General features: G+C 38.1%; 1 protein-coding gene across 1 annotated transcript in view; it reads right to left on the bottom strand.

The window, feature by feature from the left end:
- The window catches only part of LOC128701400 (cell division cycle protein 23 homolog), a 55,184-nt gene that overhangs the window by 4,430 nt on the left and 24,606 nt on the right, over positions 1-26,148 (bottom strand). Inside the window, exons 5-12 of the mRNA XM_070100257.1 lie at positions 25,311-25,485; positions 19,967-20,144; positions 17,614-17,793; positions 11,332-11,496; positions 8,979-9,073; positions 6,704-6,855; positions 3,760-3,949; positions 3,186-3,254 (exon numbers count right to left, since the gene is read on the bottom strand). Of these exons, the coding sequence (XP_069956358.1) occupies positions 3,186-3,254; positions 3,760-3,949; positions 6,704-6,855; positions 8,979-9,073; positions 11,332-11,496; positions 17,614-17,793; positions 19,967-20,144; positions 25,311-25,485 (1,204 nt within the window). The remainder of the gene's footprint in view (positions 1-3,185; positions 3,255-3,759; positions 3,950-6,703; positions 6,856-8,978; positions 9,074-11,331; positions 11,497-17,613; positions 17,794-19,966; positions 20,145-25,310; positions 25,486-26,148) is intronic.

Below are 26,148 nucleotides of genomic sequence, written 5' to 3'. Positions count from 1 at the left end.
ACCAAGGGACCTAGAGTAGGTAAGACAATAGAAGTGTGTTGCTCAAACTAGGAGTGCAATTAAACATGTATATTGAAGGGGATCATAGGTAGTAGGTTGGCAGACAGCAACCGCCCAGGGAAGTACTACTGTCCTGCCGAGTGTAAATTATTATTATAATCAAGGGGAAGTGCTAAACCCGTAGGATGATTGCATTAAGGAGTGCATAGCGTTACCAGATTTGATCTGCATCTTGTGGTGTAAGTAGCATCAGATCATGCCATTGGGAAAGACAGTCAAGTTTACCCAACACTACCCCTCAAGGAAGGTTCCTTGATGTTGGTGAGGGGCTCTTGATCTAGGGAACTGGATCTGTGCTCCAGTTCCCTGAATTAAGCCTGAATACCTTCCATCCCTCCCCACAGGCACTGTATAATCCTACAGGTTTAGCGTTATGCCCTTGATTATAATAATAATAATAATAATTGCCCAACACTTATTGATATATCTGGAGCAGTCTACAGCTGTATGCTGCAGTAGTACATGACCAGAGGAGAGACAGGTGCGAAACTTCGAAGATGGAAGGAGAAAGGAACACACTGACTACTGGGATGTCCCAAGGTGGGAAAGCAAGGTAGCAAATAGTAAACTGAAAGGAAGAGAGAAAAGGAGAAGCAACAAGAGTCTTAAGGCAGAGATGGGAAAGGAGAGTAATAATGAGAGAGGCCAACTGAAGGTGGTAGCTCATAACATCAGTTTCCTCCACATACATTATGAAGGTGAACAGAGATAACAGAGGTTATGCAAAGACAGCATATCAGACTGCACACAGGCTTGGAACTGTAGATAAACATTAGGCACCCAGACACACACAAACCCTGATGGTGAACAACACCCAACTTAAGGTAGCAGAGACTAAGGAATAAACTTAGTTTTTATAATCAAGTTTGATTGTAACTAAGGCTGAATGAGGATAAAGACCTTACAATTTACTCCATGTAAAGTGTGACAAAAAAATTAAGAAAATTCAGTCTGCCAAGACATGCCACCTTCATATGCAACAGATGAATTTCCCTGCATTTGGTAATTAAAGAGGACAAGCAGTTTGGAGGGATATGTTGTGTATCTTTATACGTATATGCTTCTAAACTGTTGTGTTCTGAGCACCTCTGCAAAAACAGTGATTATGTGTGAGTGAGGTGAAAGTGTTGAATGATGAAGAAAGTATTTTCTTTTCGGGGATTTTCTTTCTTTTAGGGTCACCCTGCCTCGGTGGGAGACGGCCGACTTGTTGAAAAAAAAAAAAAAGTAATTATGTCTGACTGGCCAGGATGGGATAACCATATAGAAAGAGCAGATTACATTACAGCACAGTGTGTAGCACTGTATGGCCCTTTTGGATTTAGTGCTTATTTTGAGTACAGTGGACCCCTGCTTAACGATCACCTCCCAATGCGACCAATTATGTAAGTGTATTTATGTAAGTGCGTTTGTACGTGTATGTTTGGGGGTCTGAAATGGACTAATCTACTTCACAATATTCCTTATGGGAACAAATTCGGTCAGTACTGGCACCTGAACATACTTCTGGAATGAAAAAATATCATTAACCGGGGGTCCACTGTATATTATTATTAGTACGTATACAGTAATATTTTTATAATTCTTTTTTGGACACAGACTAAAGCCACTTAATCTAGTCCATTTATAATAGTCTACCAAATGCAGTGGCACCTCGAGTTACGAACTTAATTCGTTCCAGAAGGCTACTTGAGTGCCAATACCAAACGAATTTGTTCCCATAAGGAATAATGTAAATTAGATTAGTCCATTTCAAACCCTCAAGAATACACTTACAAAAGCACTTACAAAAATACACTTACATAACTGTTCGAGTTGGGAGCTGTTAGAAACTCGAGGTACCACTGTACTGTATTACAATAATGACATCACCAGTTAAAAGTTTCCACCAATACAATCAATGGCATGATCATCCACATTTAAAGAGGACTAAATCCTGAGAAAGCATAGAGGCAAGATCACCAATGGTGATCAGGATCTAGGTCGTGCTGAGGGCATGCCCTTGGGAAACCCCTTTGGCTTTAAAATCCAAGGATATTGTATATTAAAAAAATAGAAACTAAAGTTATACAAATGGTTATCCAAAAAAGATACTTTAATTATTAACTATATTAGGACTGAACAAGAATATCTAATATTTAGTAAAATAGGTAAACTTTCAAGCATAGCACAAGATAAAGTAATAAAACAGTAGATGCAAGGCCTGAGGAAATTCTGAAGCCCATTCATAAATGTATTACATCAAATCACCAGTCATAGCAGTGGTATTCACTGCGTGGCTTGCGAGCCGCTGGCGGCTCGCGATGACTCAATTCACGGTTCTCGAAAAATATATAAATTAATTAATAAGAAAAAATATATAGAAAAATAATTTTTCAAGTAAGATACATATTTTCATGAGGTGAGATGGAAGACGAAGTCACAGTAAGAGATAACATTCTAACATCCCTACCCTAGTCGTACAGAAATCATACGTGTCCACTACGGGAAACTGATCAGGGACACGTGTAGCTCTAGGCGTCGGTGGTCTCCCTGAATCAGTTGAGTTCAAGCTTTCGGGGGAGACTGGACGTATTTCGTTACTCTTGGAGATTTGTGTTTGAAAATAGGCAACAGATATTTGAGACTGCGACAACATATATGAAAGTAATGACTTAACTGTTGCTGCTTGTGGAAGCTAGCTGCGATAGGCTAGTTTTACTTGAAACCAATGTGCAGTCAAGTAGTGTCCGCTATGATGGATCGATTTGAGTTAAGCAGCAACTAGCACACTTCCGCTCATCACAGCATTAAGTAAGTTTGGTCTTTATTTTGCTATTAATAGCAAGATATGCAGGCTAATATTACCATGTCTAATTTTTCCCATTTGCTATATTGCACTAGCAGCTCAGTACCACTTAATTTAGTTGAGTTACGCTAACTTGCAGTAGCTGCGGCTCTCTCAATCAATGTTTAACCGAAGTGGCTCTCTTGCAAAAATTAGTGAATAACACTGAGTCATAGATTCTACTCATAAAATTCCCCTTATACTTTTTCACTATTTATAAAACAATGTATTATTTTATAATGGTTATTTATAACACCTCACAATTTACACAAAATCTACAATTCTATAAAATACTCACTGTGTTTTGTTCAGTGTGTTGTCGTCTGTTAGCAATTTCCCTCAACATAGTCTTGCCACTTTCTCGAGTCTGCAGCAAAAGAGAATATTCCATATACTGAACATGCTCTTATTACTACAGTACTTGTTTTCTGCTTATAATGAAATATATGAAATCTGTTATGAATTCTTCTTGAGGAAAGTGAGGCACAGGTTAAGGTGGGTCATAGACAAATGTGTGATGTTGCTATTGTTTAAATTTATATTTTTTAATAATGGGATTCACAGACCTGCAATATTCACATTTTTCTGGGATTTCGTGTAAGTTGTTTATGCTAAACATTAAATGGATTTAAATTTTACAATCAGTATTCCTGTTTCTTTTACCTTCTTAGTAACACAGTGTGGATGAAAAAATAGGGAAGCAAATGGTATTTCCCGAAAATTCCTTAAGGCAGCAACTTCTCAAGTTAAAAAAAAAAAAAAAATATAATAAAAGACTTCTGCATACCTTCTCAAATCCAGGGCCATGAAAGTGGTACCCAAATAATACATATTCATGAAATTATTACTTTGTGTATTAAAAGCATACTTACTTCCATGAATAGAGTACATTTCTGAGCATAATCATAAGCCAAATCAAGCATATTTTTCTGAAGGCAGTAACTTGCCAGGAACTGATACGCTAGTCCTCGGTCCTCACTTAGGCCAGCATCTTCAGTTTCCTGCAGGTATCGCTCATAAAGAACTGCTGCACGCTCCCCTTCTCCTAAGCGAGTGTATAACCTGTAAAGCAAAAAGTCTACCTCTATAGACTCAATATGCTATAGTCCACTAAATATAGAAGAGCCATGCAAAATTTTCCACAAACACAATCATTAATTAGAGATGCTGATACTGCTGCAAGGGTGACAGGTAATTACCAAACTGAAGTTACAAATTCATTTAAATAGTGCAGGACAGAACAGAAAGACGGGATATTACTAACCTGATGGATGAACAGACAAAAATAAAAAAACAGAGAATGTGCTCTGTTTTGTTATAATAAATAATTGTTATTTCTACATGATACAACATATACACAAATACAGTAGGGCCCCGCTTTACGGTGCTTCACCTTACGACATTCTGCTAATACGGTGATTTCAAATTATGACCAAAACTCGCTATACGACAACCATCTTTCTAATACAGCACACCCCACTGGGTTTGTTTACATTCTCCATGAGCACATCTCTATTATGTCCAGAAATTTTCCAAAATCTCACGTGTTTTGAAGTTACTGCATGTTTATATGTGCTCTGATAATAATACTTGTGTACCTGTACCTAATATACTTACACACTGTGTTGGCGTGCAGGTATATATTAAAATCACTAAAAGTGTTCCTCTAGTCTTAAAGCCATAGTAATACTAATAGTACGTAATAATAATCACTCTTGGGCACATTACGTGTCTTATTTTACATTAATATAGACATTTTCATTAATCCATCTATGATATTTTCTTCAAAATTACATAAAAAACACATTACATAGCATATAAACATGCCATGTTTATATGCTATGGAGGTGTGGTAGCTGGGCAGAGGGAAAACATTACATTTCCTCTGGTCCAGCACCAGAGAAAATGTGTACGAATCTGTGTTTGGCCCAGGTGTAGCCCACCTGGGCTACACCTACCGGATACCTACACCTGACTTCCTACAAATAAATATTACTCATCTCTCGCCCGACATTAACAAGACTACAAATATTTTAAGTTAAGTAATGAATGTACTGTGTATGTATTTTACTTTTTCTTATGTTTTTTAATGCCTAGTTCTGTTAGTAACTTAATATAATTTATGAGTAAACTTGTTGTCAGGCATTTATATGCATTTATAAGTGGAAAAAAATGGCGTTCCGCTTTCCGGCTATAGCCTGAAACCTAATTTGCCATATAAATGGGGCCCTACTGTAACCTGAACATAGGAGAAAGAAACTCTTGATGATGTTTCAGTCTGACTTGGACCAATAACTAGTCCAACAAGTGACAATCTCACCTCTTGTTATAACAGATTTAAATTCACAGAAACAAATAAAAAAAATGCAGAATGCTATATACAATTAAATAACACTTAATTCAAATAGATATTCTAATTCTGAAGGTAAGAATTTTATAGGTTAAGATATGTTGTGTATCTTTATACGTATATGCTTCTAAACTGTTGTGTTCTGAGCACCTCTGCAAAAGCAGTGATAATGTGTGAGTGTGGTGAAAGTGTTGAATGATGATGAAAGTATTTTCTTTTTGGGGATTTTCTTTCTTTTTTGGGTCACCCTGCCTCGGTGGGAGACGGCCGACTTGTTGGAAAAAAAAAAAAAAAAAAAAAAATGCTTACCTTGCTTCTTATGAGTACGTGCTACTACCTAACTGATTGCAACAGTTTTTCTTTTTCCAAGACTTGTTAGTATCATAGACCTTCATGTCCAGCTTGTAATAATCTGTATAGAAAATTTTCAACTAACCTTTAGTGCAAGCAAGAGGTGCCTGCTTCTTTCCTAGCCTAATTTATAAGCAAATGTTCTAAATGTTCTTGGTAAGACTTAAACAACTGAAGATATAGAGATGACAGCAAGTCATGTTAGTGGCTTTCTTTTGTGTACTTCGTTACATGTAAACTACTGTCTATATACAGGGGGACCCTGCATATGCAGTATCTATTTTTGTTTTCCATATTTTCGTTGGCTTTCAACTGAACCATTCTTCCACCCATCTGTGACAATCACTAGCTGGTGGAACATAATGAACAATGGCTCAATTTGAAACCAATGTTAACAGTGAACATCAAAAAGAAGGTGCTGTATACAGGGGGCCCTCCTGTACTGCATAAAAGAAATAAAGAATTAAATTTGAATAATTATAAAAAAAGAAAAAATTCTGTCATGTTAAGAATGTACAGTGGTACCCTGAGTTTCATACAGCTCCCAACTTGAACAATTATGTAAGTGTATTATTGTAAGTGCTTTTGTAAGTGTATTTTTGGGGGTCTGTAATGAATTAATCTAATTTACATTATTTCTCATGTGAACAAATTCGTTCAGTAATGGCACTCGAACAGCCTTCTGGAACGAATTATGGCCAAAACTCAGGGCACCATTGTATTAAGGATGACAAGAGCAATACAATGATTCAATTACATGCCCTCTAAGTCACATAAATATGCCTGACTGAGGACATGCAAAGCATATGAAATAATACCGTTTGCTGTAATTTCTTTCTTTCTTTAACTTGTCTCACCAAAATTTGTAAATGAACAAAGTACACGTGTGTAGCACCAGAACACACTTAACCATACGTGGCAACAAGATCTGACTGAGCATAGTCACAGGCACTAGCTACTCTTGTCCCTGGGGATGCAGTTTCATTCAGGAGGAGACAAAGGAGAGTAAGCTGCAGCTTTAAATATAAAAAAACAAAGCATAACTGCAACAGATCTCTCTACATAAATCATTAAGGTTCGCAATCATTACTTAAACAAGACTTAGGGTCTCTTACTTGGCCAATCTAAACAATGCGATGCCTTCTATGTCACCGACACTGTGAGCTTTGAGGAAACATTTCTTGGCTTCTTCCCACTTCTCTAATTTTTCGTAACTCTCCCCAAGTGCCACTAACATCCGAGAATCATTTGGTCTTAGCTTCTGAGCCTGGGGAAGTAAACATCTCAGCTAATGCAATGCTATTATTCTAAAGTACACTGCAATTATAAATATTACTTCATTAAACAAAATAATTAAATATTGATAATATAAATGTTGGGATGTTGGCTGTTTGGAGTGACATCTAAACTGTTGTATCAGGGCACCTCTGCAAAGACAGTGATTATGTGTGAATAATGGTGAAAGTGTTTCTTTTTTGGGTCACCCTGCCTCAGTGGGAGATGGCTGGCATGGTAAAAAACAAAAAAAAAAAATAAAGACACTTACAGTAAAAGACTTTTTCAACATACCAGCTGCCTCAGTGGCAGCTGATATGTGACAGTTGACTCGAGAAAGCAGAAAACTATAAAGTTTATTTCTTTTTACATTTAGTAATTAAAGGATCTTTTATTTACCAATATACAGTGGTACCCAGAGTTTCAGCCACAATTCATTCCAAAAGGCTGATCAAGTGCCGTTACTGAACAAATTAGATTAGTCTGTTTCAAACCCCCAAAAATACACTTACAAAAGCACTTGCAATAATACACTTACATAATTGTTCGAGTTGAAAGCTGTACGAAACTCGGGGTACCACTGTACAATGTTTCACACACTGATGGCTACCCAGTACTAGGCACTCTGTATATATAAAAATTTTTTGCTTTCAGAGGTTAAAAAAGAAGTTATCACTTCACTGAACCAATTACTGTATCATTATTCTAATCATAACTAAACACTAAGGAGCAAGGGGCTAGTAATCCCTTGTCCTGTATATATTACTAAATGAAAAGGAGAAACTTTTGTTTTTCCTTTTGGGTCATCCTGCCTCAGTGGGATAAGGCCAGTGCATTGAAAGAAAGAAGACCTAAGCACTAAACCCACAAGGGGTTATATAGTGCTGCACCAATCAGTGTAAAATATCTCTGCTGCTATAGTTTTTTTTTCACTGTTTAACCCTTAAACTGTCCAAACGTAGATTTATGTTCACGTGTGTAGCGCTCTGACCTTGATTTTCACCATTTGAAAGCATGTAAAAAAAACATAGATCTATGTTCGGAGCCCCCCCCCCCCCCCCCCCGCACGTGGACGTAGATCTACATTTGGACAGTTTAAGGGTTAATCACTCCATCAAACCACCAAAACATTTTTTACATATGCCATATGTTTCAATACACAAAATAATCCTGCTTATGACTTTTAACATATGACTTAGCAAAATTTATTGAGAAATAATCACATATAAAGTGTTTAACACGGTATACACTGAAGATAAACTTTTAGTAAAGTGAAGCCTTGATATAATGAACTAATAAGGGGACTGTCCTGGTGTATGGTCAACATAGCACTTCACAAACAATTTATGAATATATTCCAATAAACACTGAAAATAAAGGAGTTAAATTTTCAATTTACCCATTATTTTACAAGTCCATTTTATTGAAGTCTGTGATATCAAGGACTTACTGTTAAATCATTTACTTGAAGATTATTCAAAATACAGATGTGGCTATGCAAAATGTTTAACTTACGGAAGATGAGATATAAATAGTAAGAAATATCTCAGATTTTTTTTCTTTATATAGTATTGTAGTCTACATCTCATAATTAATCAGAAAAACTAATTACTGTACCTATATTTATACATTATATGATAAAGAACCTAGGTAGTAGGTTGGAAGACAGCAACCACCCAGGGGGTACTACCGTCCTGCCAAGTGTGTAACGGAAACCTGTAATTGTTTTACATGATGGCAGGATTGCTGGTGTGTTTTTCTGTCTCATAAACTTATACTTACACTTAGGTCACACTACACATGCATGTGTAGTGTGACCCATGTGGGATTTCTTCTATTTTCTTAATAGTTCTTGTTCTTTATTTCCTCTAATCTCCAAGGGAAAGTGGAAAAGAATTCTTCCTTCATAAGCCATGTGTGTTGTAAGAGGCAACTAAAATACCTGGAGCAAGGGGGCTAGTAACTCCTTCGCCTGTATAAATTACTAAATTTTAAAAGAAAAACTTCTGTTTTTCTTTTTAGGCCACCCTGCCTCAGTGGGATATGGCCAGTGTGTCGAAAAAAATACCGTATATGTAATAAAGAAAAAAATATTAAATTGATTTGCTGCCTTACCTGTTTGAAGTAGTACAAACAATAAGCTGGAAGTTTCAGTATCTCGTAGGTCTGCCCTAATCCATACCATGCACGGTAATCTCGTCTGTTCACCTCTGATAAAACAAAACTATATTAAATGACACAAGCTACTGTGTGCTGTACAATGATAAATATAGTACTCTCAAGATTAGATTATGTATACATTCCAATGATCCTCTAGCAGAAAAAAATGCAAATAATAATGCAACGCTTTGCTTTACGACGTATCGCTAATACAGTGGACCCCCGGTTTACGATATTATTTCATTCCAGAAGTATGTTCAGGTGCCATTACTGAACGAATTTGTTCCCATAAGGAATATTGTGAATTAGATTAGTCCATTTCAGACCCCCAAACATACACATACAAACGCACTTACATAAATACACTTACATAATTGATCGCATTGGGAGCTGATCGTAAAGCGGGGGTCCACTGTACTGTACAGCGGTTTTCGATTACACCCATTCTTTATTTATTCAGACTTCCTTCTCTAAATATATTCACCACTCACTATAAGCTAAGTGTGAAAAAAGATTTTCACTTTATAGCAGTAGCCAGGAACCTAACTTGCTGTATAAGCAGGGCCCTCTTGTACTGTGCAGGCATGAAGTGTTAAGGGTTACAGTGATGAATAGAAAACTTATGTTAAAAAATGGAAAGTAGAATATTGCTTATGAAGTCTCATAATGGCTAAAGAAGAATAAAACAACTGAATCATGCCTAAATGTGGTTCTCTTTTTTTTTAATGTAACCAATCCTCTTCCTGCCCCTAAAAGGGTTCCAAGAAGATAAAGGAAGGAGATAAGTTGGTTAAGAAAGATGAAAGCTAGCTTAATAATCAGTAACTTTAAAGTACTAATCTTTCTAAGTTAGCAATACTATACTCAGTGAGTGCCTTTCTATCCATCTATCCATCTGGAGCAATCTTGTATTCTCTAGGGACAGTGCTTCCAACACTGCCATCTGAAGGACGGTAGGGGCACATGACTCCAGTAGGCATGTATGAGCATGGTAGATCAGAATGAGTGGAGACAAGAGGTTTTAAAGATTTGATATGCTTTTGGCATGTGAGTAATGTAATATTTATTGAAGGGATTTGGGGAAACTATTTAGCCAGACCTGAATCCTAGTGGTGGGAAATGCACTGCCTACCCTCTAAAGGAGGAAGTGGGGATGTTACAATCTTGTGGGTCATTTAAACTGTGATGTCTGTGCATTTCTTTGGTCTCCTACCTTGCTGGTAGATGGCAAGTGTCGTTAAAAAAATGTTCAGAGATAGTACATGATGAAAGCCACTACAGTACTTAAGAGAGAGATCTCCCACTAGTGCAAAATGCAACTTTAAAAAACAGGTATGAATAGTGTGAGCATGAATCAGTGTCCCATAAAGTATGAGCAGCAGATGTCATTACTGGGACACAGGCATCAATAAATTAACCAAACACCCTAACTTAATTTATTGGATCACCTGAGATTGGAGTCCCCATTCACATTTTAGATAACTAACAATAAAATTTGCTTCTATAATAAAAGATTAGGCGCTGAAGTTTTTTTATGCAATGTGAGCTGAGGCTCGATCTTTTACACTCCTGTGAATTTAGTAAGAGCCCCTGATTACAATTTTTTATTCTTGTGGTCTGTACTGTCTGTGCCTCACTATTACCTCCTCAACATAAGTTATAAACAGCAACAGTACCATACTTTCTATTACCTGGAGTTTACCTGGAGAGAGTTCCGGAGGGGGTAATGCCCCTGCGGCCCGGTCTGTGACCAGGCCAAAATTCTAGCAACCATGATAACAAAAACTATGTGAAGACTGAACACTCATTCTGTATACCTGATATCAATAAAAAAATGCAGGAACTTCAAGTATAGAATTTCAAATATAAATGACAGTCTTTCAGACACATGAAAATGTGACTACCAATAGTAACAAACAATGTCTGGGAAACAGTAAATTTTTATGAATGTACAAATAAAAATGGAGTACAAAAATGAGTTAGAGACAACATTACAGTATATTAAATAACAATTATATCAAAGTTAGTATTCAGCAACATATGAAAATAATGTGAAGTAAAAATCTGAATAATATTATTTGCATTACAATGAAGAACAAAAAGGCACAATACCATGACTGGAACAATACACAACTAACCCACACATAAGAGAAAGAAGCTTATGACATTTCAGTCTGACTTGGACCACTGACAAGTCACACAAATGTGGCTTGTTAATGGTCCAACAGAGACAGAAACATTATAAGTTTCTTTCTCCTATGTGCAGGTTATTTGTGTACTGCATTACAATCTTCCCCACTTCACATACCAATAGCCTGACGATAACACTGGATAGCAGCATTAGTATTCTTCATCTCCATGTACTCATGACCCATCAGTGTCCAAGCTGCTAAATAGTGTGGATTGAGCCTAAGTGCACGCTGGAAATACTGTACAGCCTTCTCATGTTGTGACCTTAAACTGTAATAATTACCTGCAAAATAAATGATGCAATAAAAACAACTGATAAGCTGAAGACATTTAATGAAGTAAACAAAATACTGAAAGAATGACATCGTAAATACAAAACAAAACATAAAATAAAACTGTCTAATAAATTTTAGTCAGATGAAAATAAAAATAATTGTATATTCAGTGTTCTTTATGTAAATTTTATTATTTGTAGAATTCCTACAAAGTCCTGTAAATCACGAATTTGCAAATTCACTGACCCCTCGGTTATCAGCCGTTCCTGTTATCGGCCAACTCGGTTATAGGCCGGTTTTTCGGCTTCCAGTTATCAGCCGTTATTTCGCTTATTGGCCGTATGGAATGCGTACACCCGCCCGCCGGCAGCTGCTCATGTCAGTCTGGCTGTGTCTCTGGGTGAGTGAGGAAGCTTCTGCTCTTTCATCCAAACATTTCACTATAAACCTTTGTTTTTGGTGGTTATTTATCAAGTGCAACTGCAAAATAAGTCACCATGGCCCCAAAAAAAGTTCTTAGTAAAGTTAATTTAGTAAAGAAATTGAGAAACACGATAGAATTCAAGGCAGGCTGGCATAGAAGCAAGGAGTGCAGCAGGTATGCAGGAAGTGTAGCAGGTATGCAGGGAGTGTAGCAGACATGCAGGGAGTGTAGCAGGCATGCAGGGAGTGTAGCAGGCATGCAGAAAGTGTAGCAGGCATGCAAGAAGTGTAGCAGGCATGTGGGAAGTGTAGCAGGCATGCAGGAAGTGTAGCAGGCATGCAGGAAGTGTAGCAGGCATGCAGGAAGTGTAGCAGGCATGCAGGAAGTGTAGCAGGCATGCAGGAAGTGTAGCAGGCATGCAGGAAGTGTAGCAAGCATGCAGGAAGTGTAGCAGACATGCAGGGAGTGTAGCAAGCATGCAGGAAGTGTAGCAAGCATGCAGGAAGTGTAGCAGGCATGCAGGAAGTGTAGCAGGCATGCAGGAAATATAGCAGGTATGCAGGGAGTGTAGCAAGCATGCAGGAAGTGTAGCAAGCATGTAGGAAGTGTAGCAGGCATGCAGAAAGTGTAGCAGGCATGCAGAAAGTGTAGCAGGCATGCAAGAAGTGTAGCAAGCATGCAGGAAGTGTAGCAGGCATGCAGGAAGTGTAGCAGGCATGCAGGGAGTGTAGCAAGCATGCAGGAAGTGTAGCAGGCATGCAGAAAGTGTAGCAGGCATGCAAGAAGTGTAGCAAGCATGCAGGAAGTGTAGCAGGCATGCAGGAAGTGTAGCAGGCATGCAGGGAGTGTAGCAAGCATGCAGGAAGTGTAGCAGGCATGCAGAAAGTGTAGCAGGCATGCAAGAAGTGTAGCAAGCATGCAGGAAGTGTAGCAGGCATGCAGGAAGTGTAGCAGGTATGCAGAAAGTGTAGCAGGCATGCAGAAAGTGTAGCAGGCATGCAGGAAGTGTAGCAGACATGCAGGGAGTGTAGCAAGCATGCAGGAAGTGTAGCAAGCATGCAGAAAGTGTAGCAGACATGCAAGAAGTGTAGTAGGCATTCTAGAAGCCAGCATTAGTCTTCAATAAAGGTATGTAATACTGATTTAATTGTTAAATTTTTTTTTTTTTTTTGTGAATATTTTTGTCTGAAACGGATTAATTGTATTTACATTAACCCGTAAACGGTCCAAACATATACAGTGGACCCCCGGTATTTGATGGCATCGGTATTCGATAAATCCGGTATTCGATGCATTATATCGCAAAAAATTTTCCTCAGTATTCGATACGATTCGTACGAGACCTGTCCACGTGTGGCCTGAACTGCCCCGTGTGTGCCAGTGTTTACAAGCCAGCCAGTGTGCGCGCATCTAAGGATACATTCGGTACATTCCATATTATCACTGTGTTTGGTGCTTGTTTCTGCAAAATAAGTCACCATGGGCCCCAAGAAAGCTTCTAGTGCCAACCCTGTGGTAAAAAGGGTGAGAATTAGTATGGAAATTAAGAAAGATTTTGAAGGGTTTGGGGGCTAACCCTGAGAAGCCTATGCCAGTTGTGGAATCCATTGTGCCTACTTCAAAAATTAAGGAAATGTGTGCACAGTGGGTTGAAGTGCAAACCTTTATGGATGAAAATCACCCTAACACAGCTATTGCAAGCCTTGCTGGTGACTATTACAATGACAATGTTGTGGCCCATTTTAGACAAATCGTAAAGGAACGGGAGGTACAGAGCTCTATGGACAGATTTGTTGTGTGACAGAGGTCCAGTGACACTCAAGCTGGTCCTAGTGGCATTAAAAGAAGAAGGGAAGTAACCCCGGAAAAAGACTTGCTACCTCAAGTCCTAATGGAAGGGGATTCCCCTTCTAAACACTAACACCTCTCCCCTCCTCCCATCCCATCAATCATCACCAGATCTTCATTAAAGGTAAGTGTCAATTATTTTATTGTTATTGTAATTATTCCATTGCATTAAACTTAATACAGTGGACCCCCGCTTAACGATCACCTCCAAATGCGACCAATTATGTAAGTGTATTTATGTAAGTGCGTTTGTACGTGTATGTTTGGGGGTCTGAAATGGACTAATCTACTTCACAATATTCCTTATGGGAAAAAATTCGGTCAGTACTGGCACCTGAACATACTACTGGAATGAAAAAAGTTCGTTAACCGGGGGTCCACTGTATTTCAATTAGTAAAATTTTTTTTTCATACTTTTGGGTGTCTTGCACGGATTAATTTGATTTCCATTATTTCTTATGAGGAAAATTGATTCGGTTTTCGATATTATCGGTATTCGATGAGTTCTCAGGAACGGATTAATATCGAATACCGGGGGTCTACTGTATATACATTTTTTCAACATTTGAAAGTATGTAAAAAAAAGTAGATCTTCTTTTTGTTTTTTTACATTTGAAAATGTGTAAAAAAACTTTGATCTACTTTTTTTTTTTGTTATATTTGAAAATGTGTAAAAAAAACGTAGATCTACTTTTGTAGCACTACACATGTGAACGTAGATCTTGGACCATTTACAGGTTAATTCTTATGGGAAATATTATTTTGGTTTTCGGCCATTTTGGTTTTAGGCCGAGCTTCTGGAATGGATTACGGCCGATAACCGAGGGTCCACTGTACATACTTTAACATGAAATTTTGCAAATATGACTTTGATTTTCTTTATTTTAAATATACTGTACATTAATAAAAAATATAAAATACCGTACTGTAATAACGATGGCTTTGTCAATAAATAATGTGTAAGGTGAGTGGATATGAATGAGTGACAACTGGCTACTGGCTATCCTCCATCATACATAGTAAACTGTGAAGTAAGTGTCACAAATTTGCACACTCATAAAAAAGATTACACGAGACTGCTCACCATAACCTATTGTTAAAGATATATAATAATGAAACATGTACATGTTTCTCACTTAAACCAGTATTTTGTACAATTACTCTCTTGGTGTACTCCTTAGACACTGATAAAGCTAACTCATGGAGAGAGAAAAGCTAATACACTCCCACACATACTGAATGACACTTAAGATTTTTGAAGCTTATGCTGAAAAGTTTCGGAATGTTCTCTATCAGATTAAGTCCAGTAAGTTCCCAGGACAGTCATTAAACCATGAACGAAGGACAATAATTTAGTCAATTCTTTGTCTTGCGTAGTATGGTAAGTGGCACAATCTTCCATACAGAAGTTGTCATGACACTTCTTGAACCTCTCATGCAAATATTCTAAAGGGGTACTTATGGGCATGCATATTAATGATGCTTACTGTTTGTACATGTACATTAAACTCTCTTATAAAGTGACACCATAGAGCAATTTTGTGTTAATGCACATGAAAAAGTGCATCCTAAATTGAATAATGTTTGAATAAGACTTGGAAGTATATTCTTTTAACATGGAAACATCAAGTGACAATACTTGAAAAACATGGGTACTAGGTGAAATTTTTCCCCTTGACCCAATTGGGTCAGGGACAAAAATGATTGAGTGTTAGGAGAGGCACAGCTCCTTTCTTTTCCTACTGCTACTTATGCCACTTACAGCTGCTTTCTGGGAGCATCACATGCCTTATATATACTGTGTTTATCAGAAGATTTTGGATGTTTTTATTGTCTCAATTCATCTCTGGATATTAATCAAGGCAACCAAGAGGAATACTAGTGGTGATGGAAGTGCCAAGAGTAAGTGTGAAGCTCTGACAATAGAAGAAAATGAAAACTAACTATGCTAAGAGATGATGCATGTATGAATTAGATTGCCCATACTTTGGATCAGAGAGAATCCACCATTTATACAATTACAGGACAGTGAAAGGAAAATATGAATCTGTGCAATGAGTAGTGCAGATTGTGACCTGGTGAAAAGAATGTCAAAGGGACAATACAGCTAAATAAGAGCTAAATAAGAAAGAAAAGTTACCGAGTGTGTGGATTAAGAAGAAAACAAGGACAGGGGAAAAACTAAGTGCTCAGATGCCAACTGTCAGTTCTATAAAATACTGGAAGGTAAAAAGTATCAGAGATGAATTACAAAACACTTGAGCACTCTGGGGTAACCATCAACTGCTGATAACTTTGTACATCAACACCACAACCACAGCCATCCACATCAACAAAAGAACCACAGCTATCTACATCAACACAAGACCCACAGCCATCCACTTCAGCCCAATAGAGCCACATCAACCCTCTTCACAGATTCCCATTTCAGCAAGCAACAACAAGAATGCAAAGTAACAAGCTGCAGCAATTTATATACCAACCAGAATATAAAAAAACTGGAAAATTTGGAGGTGTCTGGAACATACGCTATTTTCCCCATATATTCTTCACTTTTCATACACCTAATTTCCACAAGAGCTCCAATTTTCAGAATGTAACCTACGCATTATAAATAGGTTTACTATAAATCATTTTCTCCTACAAATTATACCTCATTATCGACTACACTCTTCATTTAATTTACAGTATTCACTGAAATGAACCTGTAAAATAATATGCTTAGTGTTTTAGATGAAAAATAAAAGTTGATTTTCCTTCAGTTTTTCACTGCACACAAAACCTCATGAATAATTTAATATATTTTGCAAAGATGAGGGAAGAAAGGTGAGTGGTGCATTGAGGTATATGTGGAGACATAAAACATTATCTATGGAGGCAAAGAAGGTAATATATGAAAGTATAGTAGTACCAACACTTTTATATGGGTGTGAAGCTTGGGTTGTGAATGCAGCAGCGAGGAGGCGGTTGGAGGCAGTGGAGATGTCCTGTCTAAGGGCAATGTGTGGTGTAAATATTATGCAGAAAATTCGGAGTGTGGAAATTAGGAAGTGTGGAGTTAATAAAAGTATTAATCAGAGGGCTGAAGAGGGGTTGTTGAGGTGGTTTGGTCATTTAGAGAGAATAGGTCAAAGTAGAATGACATGGAGAGCATTTAAATCTGTAGGGAAAGGAAGGCGGGGTAGGGGTCGTCCTCGAAGAGGTTGGAAGGAAGGGGTAAAGGAGGTTTTGTGGGCGAGGGGGCTTGGACTTCCAGCAGGCGTGCGTGAGCATGTTCGATAGGAGTGAATGGAGACGAATGGTATTTGGGACCTGACAATCTGTTGGAGTGTGAGCAGGGTAATATTTAGTGAAGGGATTCAGAGAAACCGGTTAGTTTTATATAGTCGGACTTGAGTCCTGGAAATGGGAAGTACAATGCCTGCACTCTAAAGGAGGTGTTTGGGATATTGACAGTTTGGAGGGATATGTTGTGTATCTTTATACGTATATGCTTCTAAGCTGTTGTGTTCTGAGCACCTCTGCAAAAACAGTGATTGTGTGAGTGAGGTGAAAGAGCTGAATGATGATGAAAGTATTTTCTTTTTGGAGACTTTCTTTCTTTTTGGGTCACCCTGCCTCGGTGGGAGAGGCCGACTTGTTAAAAAAAAAAAAAAAAAAAAAAAAAGACTGAAATTCCAATATCACTGATTAAGACACTAACTTCAGAGCTCTTGAAACATGCACAAATTTTTGGGAACTTGCATGGTAAACATTTACATATAAGAATGACTGTACTAAGTATTTTACATCTACAATATTTCACTAATCTTGACCTCTAAAAAAAAAAATGCAAGACCTGGAGTCTATTTACCAATCACACAACAAGTCTCCACACGATATTTATCAACTTGTACAACACGATGGGCAAGATGTGAGAGCTCCACGCGCATTTCTTTCACGTACAGCAAGTTAGAATAAGTATCCAAGTTGTCCAGACGAAATGGGTCTACGGCTTCAAGTTCTTTGAATATTGTCACAGCCTGATCCACATCTTGAAAAAAAAAAAAATTAGACAGTACATTTCTACTGAAATTCAATAATCATTTATTTTATTAGCACATTTATCACACTATTATTACAAAAATGTGTGTAGTGTACAATATTTAACAGAATAGCCCAAAATGTGCTGAAAGAAAGCTTGACCAGAATGAAATTAGTGTTATTTTTGATGAAAGTATTTTTTTATAGCACACTAGCCATCTCCTACCAAGGTTGGGTGGTCCCAAAAAATAAGGAAATACATTCAATATCATTCATTCAATAGCTGTCTTGCCAGAAGTGTACAGACATCACAATTCAAATAACCCTCTGAACTACATCCTCACCCGACCTTCAGAGTGCAGGCACTGTAATTCCCACCTCCAGTATTGTAACATCCCCACTCCCTCATTCAGAGTGTAAGCACTATAATTCCCACCTCCAGTATTGTAACATCCCCACCCCCTCATTCAGAGTGTAAGCACTATAATTCTCACCTCCAGTATTGTAACATCCCCACTCCCTCATTCAGAGTGTAAGCACTATAATTCTCACCTCCAGTATTGTAACATCCCCACCCCCTCATTCAGAGTGTAAGCACTATAATTCTCACCTCCAGTATTGTAACATCCCCACTCCCTCATTCAGAGTGTAAGCACTATAATTCCCACCTCCAGTATTGTAACATCCCCACCCCCCCATTCAGAGTGTAAGCACTATAATTCTCACCTCCAGTACTGTAACATCCCCACTCCCTCATTCAGAGTGTAAGCACTATAATTCCCACCTCCAGTATTGTAACGTCCCCACCCCCTCATTCAGAGTGTAAGCACTATAATTCTCACCTCCAGTACTGTAACATCCCCACTCCCTCATTCAGAGTGTAAGCACTATAATTCTCACCTCCAGTACTGTAACATCCCCACTCCCTCAGAGTGTAAACACTATAATTCCCACCTCCAGTATTGTAACATCCCCACCCCCTCATTCAGAGTGTAAGCACTATAATTCTCACCTCCAGTATTGTAACATCCCCACCCCCTCATTCAGAGTGTAAGCACTATAATTCTCACCTCCAGTATTGTAACATCCCCACCCCCTCATTCAGAGTGTAAGCACTATAATTCTCACCTCCAGTACTGTAACATCCCCACTCCCTCATTCAGAGTGTAAGCACTATAATTCCCACCTCCAGTATTGTAACATCCCCACCCCCTCATTCAGAGTGTAAGCACTATAATTCCCACCTCCAGTATTGTAACATCCCCACCCCCTCATTCAGAGTGTAAGCACTATAATTCTCACCTCCAGTATTGTAACATCCCCACCCCCTCATTCAGAGTGTAAGCACTATAATTCTCACCTCCAGTACTGTAACATCCCCACCCCCTCATTCAGAGTGTAAGCACTATAATTCCCACCTCCAGTATTGTAACATCCCCACCCCCTCATTCAGAGTGTAAGCACTATAATTCTCACCTCCAGTATTGTAACATCCCCACCCCCTCATTCAGAGTGTAAGCACTATAATTCTCACCTCCAGTACTGTAACATCCCCACTCCCTCATTCAGAGTGTAGGCATTGTAATTCCCATCTCCAGGACTCAGGTCTGGCTAACCAGTTTCCCTGAATACCTTCATAATTCTCAGTAACCCTGCTCACAATCTAATAGTATGTCAATCCATTAACAAAACACTTTTCTCCATTCACTCCAATCTAACACAAAGTACTTTTTTCATAATTATAATTTTAACACTGTTGCTACAAATCAACTTTCAAACTAAAGAACAACAGAGCAAGACTGGGAGTTCCACAAGTCACATCAAATTTATGTATATATTTCAAACACCCTCACACATGCATTATACCAAAGGAGGGGGATACAATATCACAATAAATCAACATATTTGAGTTTCAATTACTAAATGTAAAATGAAGAAACATTTAATGAAAGTCTTACTTCTCTTTTGGGTCACTCTGCCTTGGTGGAAGACGCCAATGTATTAAAAAAAAATATTGACTTTCACAATTACAGCATTTCTATAAATAAAAACTGAAAAGTTAGATAACCTCTAATATTTATAAAATTTTAATATCAATATCTTTAATATAAATAATTTAATAAAACAATCATGGATAGAATACTCTGCTATGAAAATACTAGTGAAAAAACAACTTCAATTACCTCTTTGGTTGTGGTGTGTGATAGCAACTTGTGCCATGATGTATGTTGAATGCAGAAATCCAGCATCTTGCAAGCTAGTGTAGATCTCTAAAGCTTCATCATTCAGCTGTAGCTCCAAGTAGGTATGAGCATGAAACAACTTTCTCATCCAATGGTCTGGTAGTTTTAACGTGCTAAGCTTTAAAATAAGAGATAGTCATCATGAGAAAATTGACACTGTATCTCTGAACACAGGTTTAACTTAAATTCAGCCTTTCTAGCTTACAAGGGTATCTAACTACTAATTCATAATTACAGGGATCATTACTTGCCCTCAGGCAAGATTTGTTTGGTCGTCTGATCAGTCAGGCTGTTGGTGCTAGACATGTGCAGATCAGGAACAGTTTGGAAGAACTTGGTTCCTTCATTAGAACATTTAGGTGATTACTGGTAATCCTTCTTACAATTTGAGGATGAAATTTACAAGCCTTGAACCTTTAAAATTAGATGATAATAACAACACAGGAGGGCCCTGCTTTATGGCACTTTGTTCTACAGTGCTTTGCTAATACTATGGACATTTCAAGGTATGACCAAAATTCATTTAAATGGTTCCCTCCCTGATTCACTATTACATCCTCTATGAACCACTGTTTGTTAACATTGTGTGTGAGCATCTCTCTATAATGTCTGGAAATGTGTCCAAATTTCAAGTGTTTAAAAGTTATTGCACATTTTATATATACTCTCATATACTTATGTGTACCTGTACCTAAATAAATTTACACACTGGGCTGGCATGCAGGTACACATTAAAATCACTAAGAGTGTCTCATTAGTCTTGAAGATGCCATAATAATACTTCTAATAATAATCTCTCTGGGAGCCTCATATATTACGTTAACCCTTAAACTGTCCAAACAGATCTATGTTCACATGCATAGTCCTCCAAAAGTAGATCTATGTTTTTTTACATTTTTTTCAAATATAACAAAACAAACGTAGATCAAAGTTTTTTTTTACACGTTTTCAAATGTAAAAAAACAAAAAGACCTACATTTTTTTTACATACTCTCAAATGTTGAAAAAACGTAGATCTCCGTTTGGACAGTTTAGGGGTTAATATAGATGTTTTCATTAATCCATCTATGACATTTCAAAATTATATAAGAAATACGTTACATAACATATAAACATAATACATACACTCACAGCAGAACAAATTGACATAAATATGAGATGTGGTTGCCAGGCAGCTTGTAAGAGTGATGGAAAGAATTACGCTTTCTCTAGACCAACATCAAAGTAAATGTGTACACAATACAGTGGACCCCCGGTTAACGATATTTTTTCACTCCATAAGTATGTTCAGGTGCCAGTACTGACCGAATTTATTCCCATAAGGAATATTGTGAAGTAGATTAGTCCATTTCAGACCCCCCAAACATACACGTACAAACGCACTTACATAAATACACTTACATAATTGGTCGCATTTGGAGGTAATCGTTATGCGGGGGTCCACTGTAGTATTACTTTTCCATGGAGAAGTGGAACAGAATTCCCCCTCCATAAGCCATGGGTGTCGTAAGAGGCGATTAAAATGCCGGGAGCAAGAGGCTAGTAACCCCTTCTCTTGTATACATTACTAAACTTAAAAAGAAAAACTTTTTTCTTTTTAGGTCACCCTGCCTTGGTGGGATATGGCCGGTTTGATAAAAAAAAATCAGTATTACTGGGGATAACCGTAGAAAATTATTCCTTTCATATGCCTTCACTCATAGCATCATTCCCTCTAAAAATGGTGTGTTACACGAGAATGGGAGTGTTGCTGTTTATTTATGCTACTGCACCAATGTGAAGACAATTTGTACACAATATAAAGTATTTGTATTGTGGTAAAAGCTTCATAAATGTATGCGAAATGAACGTATAAGAACCGTAGATGGACAGGAATTAATAAGCATTCGTTTGTTTGTTTACATTTTCCACAATGTTTTCATTCTCTCTTGTTTATGATGGCATCTAAGGGTAGTTGTTAGAAATTATTAAACTTGGTGAAAAAGGTATGTCGATAATAATAATAATAATAATAATAATAATAATAATAATAATAATAATAATAATAATAATAATAATAATAATAATAATAATAATAATAATAATTCTAGGTAGTAGGCTGGTAGACAGCAACCGCCCAGGGAGGTACTACCGTCCTGCCAAGTGAGTGTAAAATGAAAGCCTGTAATTGTTTTACATGATGGTAGGATTGCTGGTGTCCTTTTTTCTGTCTCATAAACATGCAAGATTTCAGGTATGTCTTGCTACTTCTACTTACACTTAGGTCACACTACACATACATGTACAAACATATACACACCCATCTGGGTTTTTTTCTATTTTCGTTCTTGTTCTTGTTTATTTCCTCTTACCTCCATGGGGAAGTGGAACAGAATTCTTCCTCCGTAAGCCATGCGTGTTGTACGAGGCGACTAAAATGCCGGGAGCAAGGAGCTAGTAACCTCTTCTCCTGTATATATTACTAAATGTAAAAGGAGAAACTTTCGTTTTTCCTTTTGGGCCACCCCGCCTCGGTGGGATACAGCCGGTGTGTTGAAAGAAGAAAGAATAATAATAATAATAATAATAATAATAATAATAATAATAATAATAACAATAATAATAATAATCATCACTTTGGGGGGGGGGGGGGTGCTAATTTTTTTATATTTCGTTTAGGTGTGGCAGCTGGGAGAGCTACCACACCTGACTTCCTACAATAAGTACTACTCACCTCTCAACCCACATTAAGACTTCAAATATTTTAAGGTAAGCAATGAGTGTACTGTATGTATTTTATTTTTTATATTCTTTGAATGCCAAGCTTTATTACTTAATACAGTGGACCCTGCATACCGTTGGCATCACATAACGTTAAATCCGCATACCGATACATTTTATCGCTAAGATTTTGCCTCGCATACCGCTAAAAAACCCGCTCAACGCTATTCGTCCAAGACGCGTCTAATGTGCGGCCTGAGCCAGCCTCACATGTTCTGCCGGTGGCATTGTTTACCAGCCAGCCTCCGCGGTAACATCCAAGCATACAATCGGAACATTTCGTATTATTACAGTGTTTTTGGTGATTTTATCTGCAAAATAAGTGACCATGGGCCCCAAGAAAGCTTCTAGCCAACCCTACAGGAGTAAGGGTGAGAATTACTATAGAGATGAAGAAAGAGATCATTGCTAAGTATGAAAGTGGAGTGCGTGTCTCCGAGCTGGCCAGGTTGTATAGTAAACCCCAATCAACCATCGCTACTATTGTGTCCAAGAAAACGGCAATCAAGGAAGCTGTTCTTGCCAAAGGTTCAACTGTGTTTTCGAAACAGAGATCGCAAGTGATAGAAGATGTTGAGAGACTCTTATTGGTGTGGATAAATGAAAAACAGATAGCAGGAGATAGCATCTCTCAAGTGATCATAAGTGAAAAGGCTAGGAAGTTGCATGAGGATTTAATTAAAAAAATGCCTGCAACTAGTGATGATGTGAGTGAATTTAAGGCCAGCAAAGGTTGGTTTGAGAGATTTAAGAAGCGTAGTGGCATACATAGTGTGATAAGGCATGGTGAGGCTGCCAGTTCGGACCACAAAGCAGCTGAAAAATATGTGCAGGAATTCAAGGAGTACATAGACAGTGAAGGACTGAAACCTGAACAAGTGTTTAATTGTGATGAAACAGGCCTGTTTTGGAAGAAAATGCCAAGCAGGACCTACATTACTCAGGAGGAAAAGGCACTCCCAGGAGATAAGCCTTTGAAAGACAGGCTTACTCTTCTCATGTGTTCCAATGCTAGTGGTGATTGCAAAGTGAAGCCTTTATTAGTGTATCACTCTGAAACTCCCAGAGCGTTCAGGCAAAAGAATATCCTCAAGGCTAATTTGTGTGTGCTGTGGAGGGCAAACAGTAAGGCATGGGTCACTAGGGACTTTTTCTATGACTGGTTACACCAAGCATTTGCCCCCAATGTGAAAAATTACCTAACTGAAAAGAAATTAGACCTTAAGTGCCTCCTGGTGTTAGACAATGCCCCTGGTCATCCTACAGACGTGGCAGAGCGACTTTGTGGGGACATGAGCTTCATTAAGGTGAAGTTTTTGCCTCCTAATACCACTCCTCTCCTGCAGCCCATGGACCAGCAGGTTATTGGAGACTTCAAAAAGCTGTACACAAAAGCTCTGTTTGAAAGGTGCTTTGTAGTGACCTCAGAAACTCAATTGACTCTAAGAGAGTTCTGGAGAGATCACTTTAATATCCTCAATTGTGTAAACCTTATAGGTAAGGCTTGGGAGGGAGTGACTAAGAGGACCTTGAACTCTGCTTGGAAGAAACTGTGACCAGAATGTGTAGACCAAAGGGATTTTGAAGGGTTTGAGGCTAACCCTGGGAATCCTATGCCAGTTGAGGAATCCATTGTGGCATTGGGAAAGTCCTTGGGGTTGGAGGTTAGTGGGGATGATGTGGAAGAGTTGGTGGAGGAGGACAATGAAGAACTAACCACTGATGAGCTGCTAGATCATCTTCATCAGCATGAGGCCACACCTGAGGAAACTGCTTCGGAGGAGGGGAGAGAGAAATTGAAGAAGTTGCCTACTTCAAAGATTAAGGAAATGTGTGCAATGTGGCTTAAAGTGCAAACCTTTTTTGATGACAATCACCCTAACACAGCTATTGCAAGCCATGCTGGTGACTATTACACTGACAATGTTGTGAAACACTTTAGGGAAGTCATAAAGGAACGGGAGGTACAGGCCTCTATGGACAGATATGTTGTGCAACAGAAGTCCAATGACTCTGAAGCTGGTCCTAGTGGCATTAAAAGAAGAAGGGAAGTAACCCCGGAAAAGGACTTGACACCTCAAGTCTTAATGGAAGGGGATTCCCCTTCTAAACACTAAGACTCTCTCCTCCTCCCATCCCATCAATCATCACCAGATCTTCAATAAAGGTAAGTGTCATGTAACTGTGCATGTCTTTTTCAGTTTGTGTGTATTAAAATTAATATTTCATGTGGTAAAAAAATTTTTTTTTCATACTTTGGGGTGTCTTGCACGGATTAATTTGATTTCCATTATTTCTTATGGGGAAAATTCATTCGCATAACGATAATTTCGCATAACAATGAGCTCTCAGGAACGGATTAATATCGTTATGCGGGGGTCCACTGTATATGATAGTGTAAACATGCTATGAAGCATTTATATGTGAAAAACAGTGTGAATTGCTTTACAGCGATTTCCACTTTATGGCGGTAGCCTGGAACCTAACCCGCCGTATAAGTGGGGCCCTACTCTCCTGCATTTACCATTTCTCTGTCAGTAATGAGGGCTGCCAGTTCCAGCCAAGCCCCCCAGTGTAAGGGCTGTAGATGCAGGGCCTGACACAATACATCCACAGACTGTCTAGTAAGATCTAAACGCTTCAGCACAACTCCATAAAGCCACAACAGCCAGGCATCCATGTCAGTGTCACCCAAGTCTCTGCACAGGAGAAAACATTAAAATTACACATTTATTAGATGCATATAGAGTACTGCATATCCTACACAAAAGACCTAAATGTGTACAAACTTTTAATACACACTTACACAGCAAATCTTGCCAGAATTTTAAAGGTACATATGCATACCTTTACTGTATGCACTAATAGTGAAGGGATCATATAATGCCTATGGAACAGGAGGCAATCAGGCTAGGTTTAAGGAGAGGACAGGTACAGTTATTTAGATCAAGAGCCCCTCACTGGCATCAAAACACCTCTCTTGAGGGGTGTTTACCTACAATCAGGCAAAATAAATAAAGATAATGCTTCCTTTTATCATAGGACTGGAACCATAACAAAAATTATTGAAAAATTAAACTGAAGAGGAACCTTTACTCTCTGCCACTTAAGTAATGGTAAACCTCAAGTAGTAAAACTGTTGAAGTCTCAGTAAGAATGAGTCTGAAAGTTTGTTTGTCACAACACATTAGTTTCTCCTCTCTACAACTTTTGTATTCAAACTATTATGAGGTAATGATTGCTGAAGTTTTGCAAAGTTTCAATGGTCAATGTTTTTTTGATATTATGGTAAAATGGCAAAGTTAAAGTAAGTGTATTCTGACAAACCCTACTGATCTTACTGAGCTAATGATAGACTTTGT

The sequence above is a fragment of the Cherax quadricarinatus genome, chromosome 72, assembly GCF_038502225.1.
Source record: "Cherax quadricarinatus isolate ZL_2023a chromosome 72, ASM3850222v1, whole genome shotgun sequence".
Taxonomy (NCBI): Eukaryota; Metazoa; Arthropoda; class Malacostraca; order Decapoda; family Parastacidae; genus Cherax; species Cherax quadricarinatus.
Note: the sequence above shows the minus strand (reverse complement) of the source record. Positions and strands in the feature narration are given on the sequence as shown.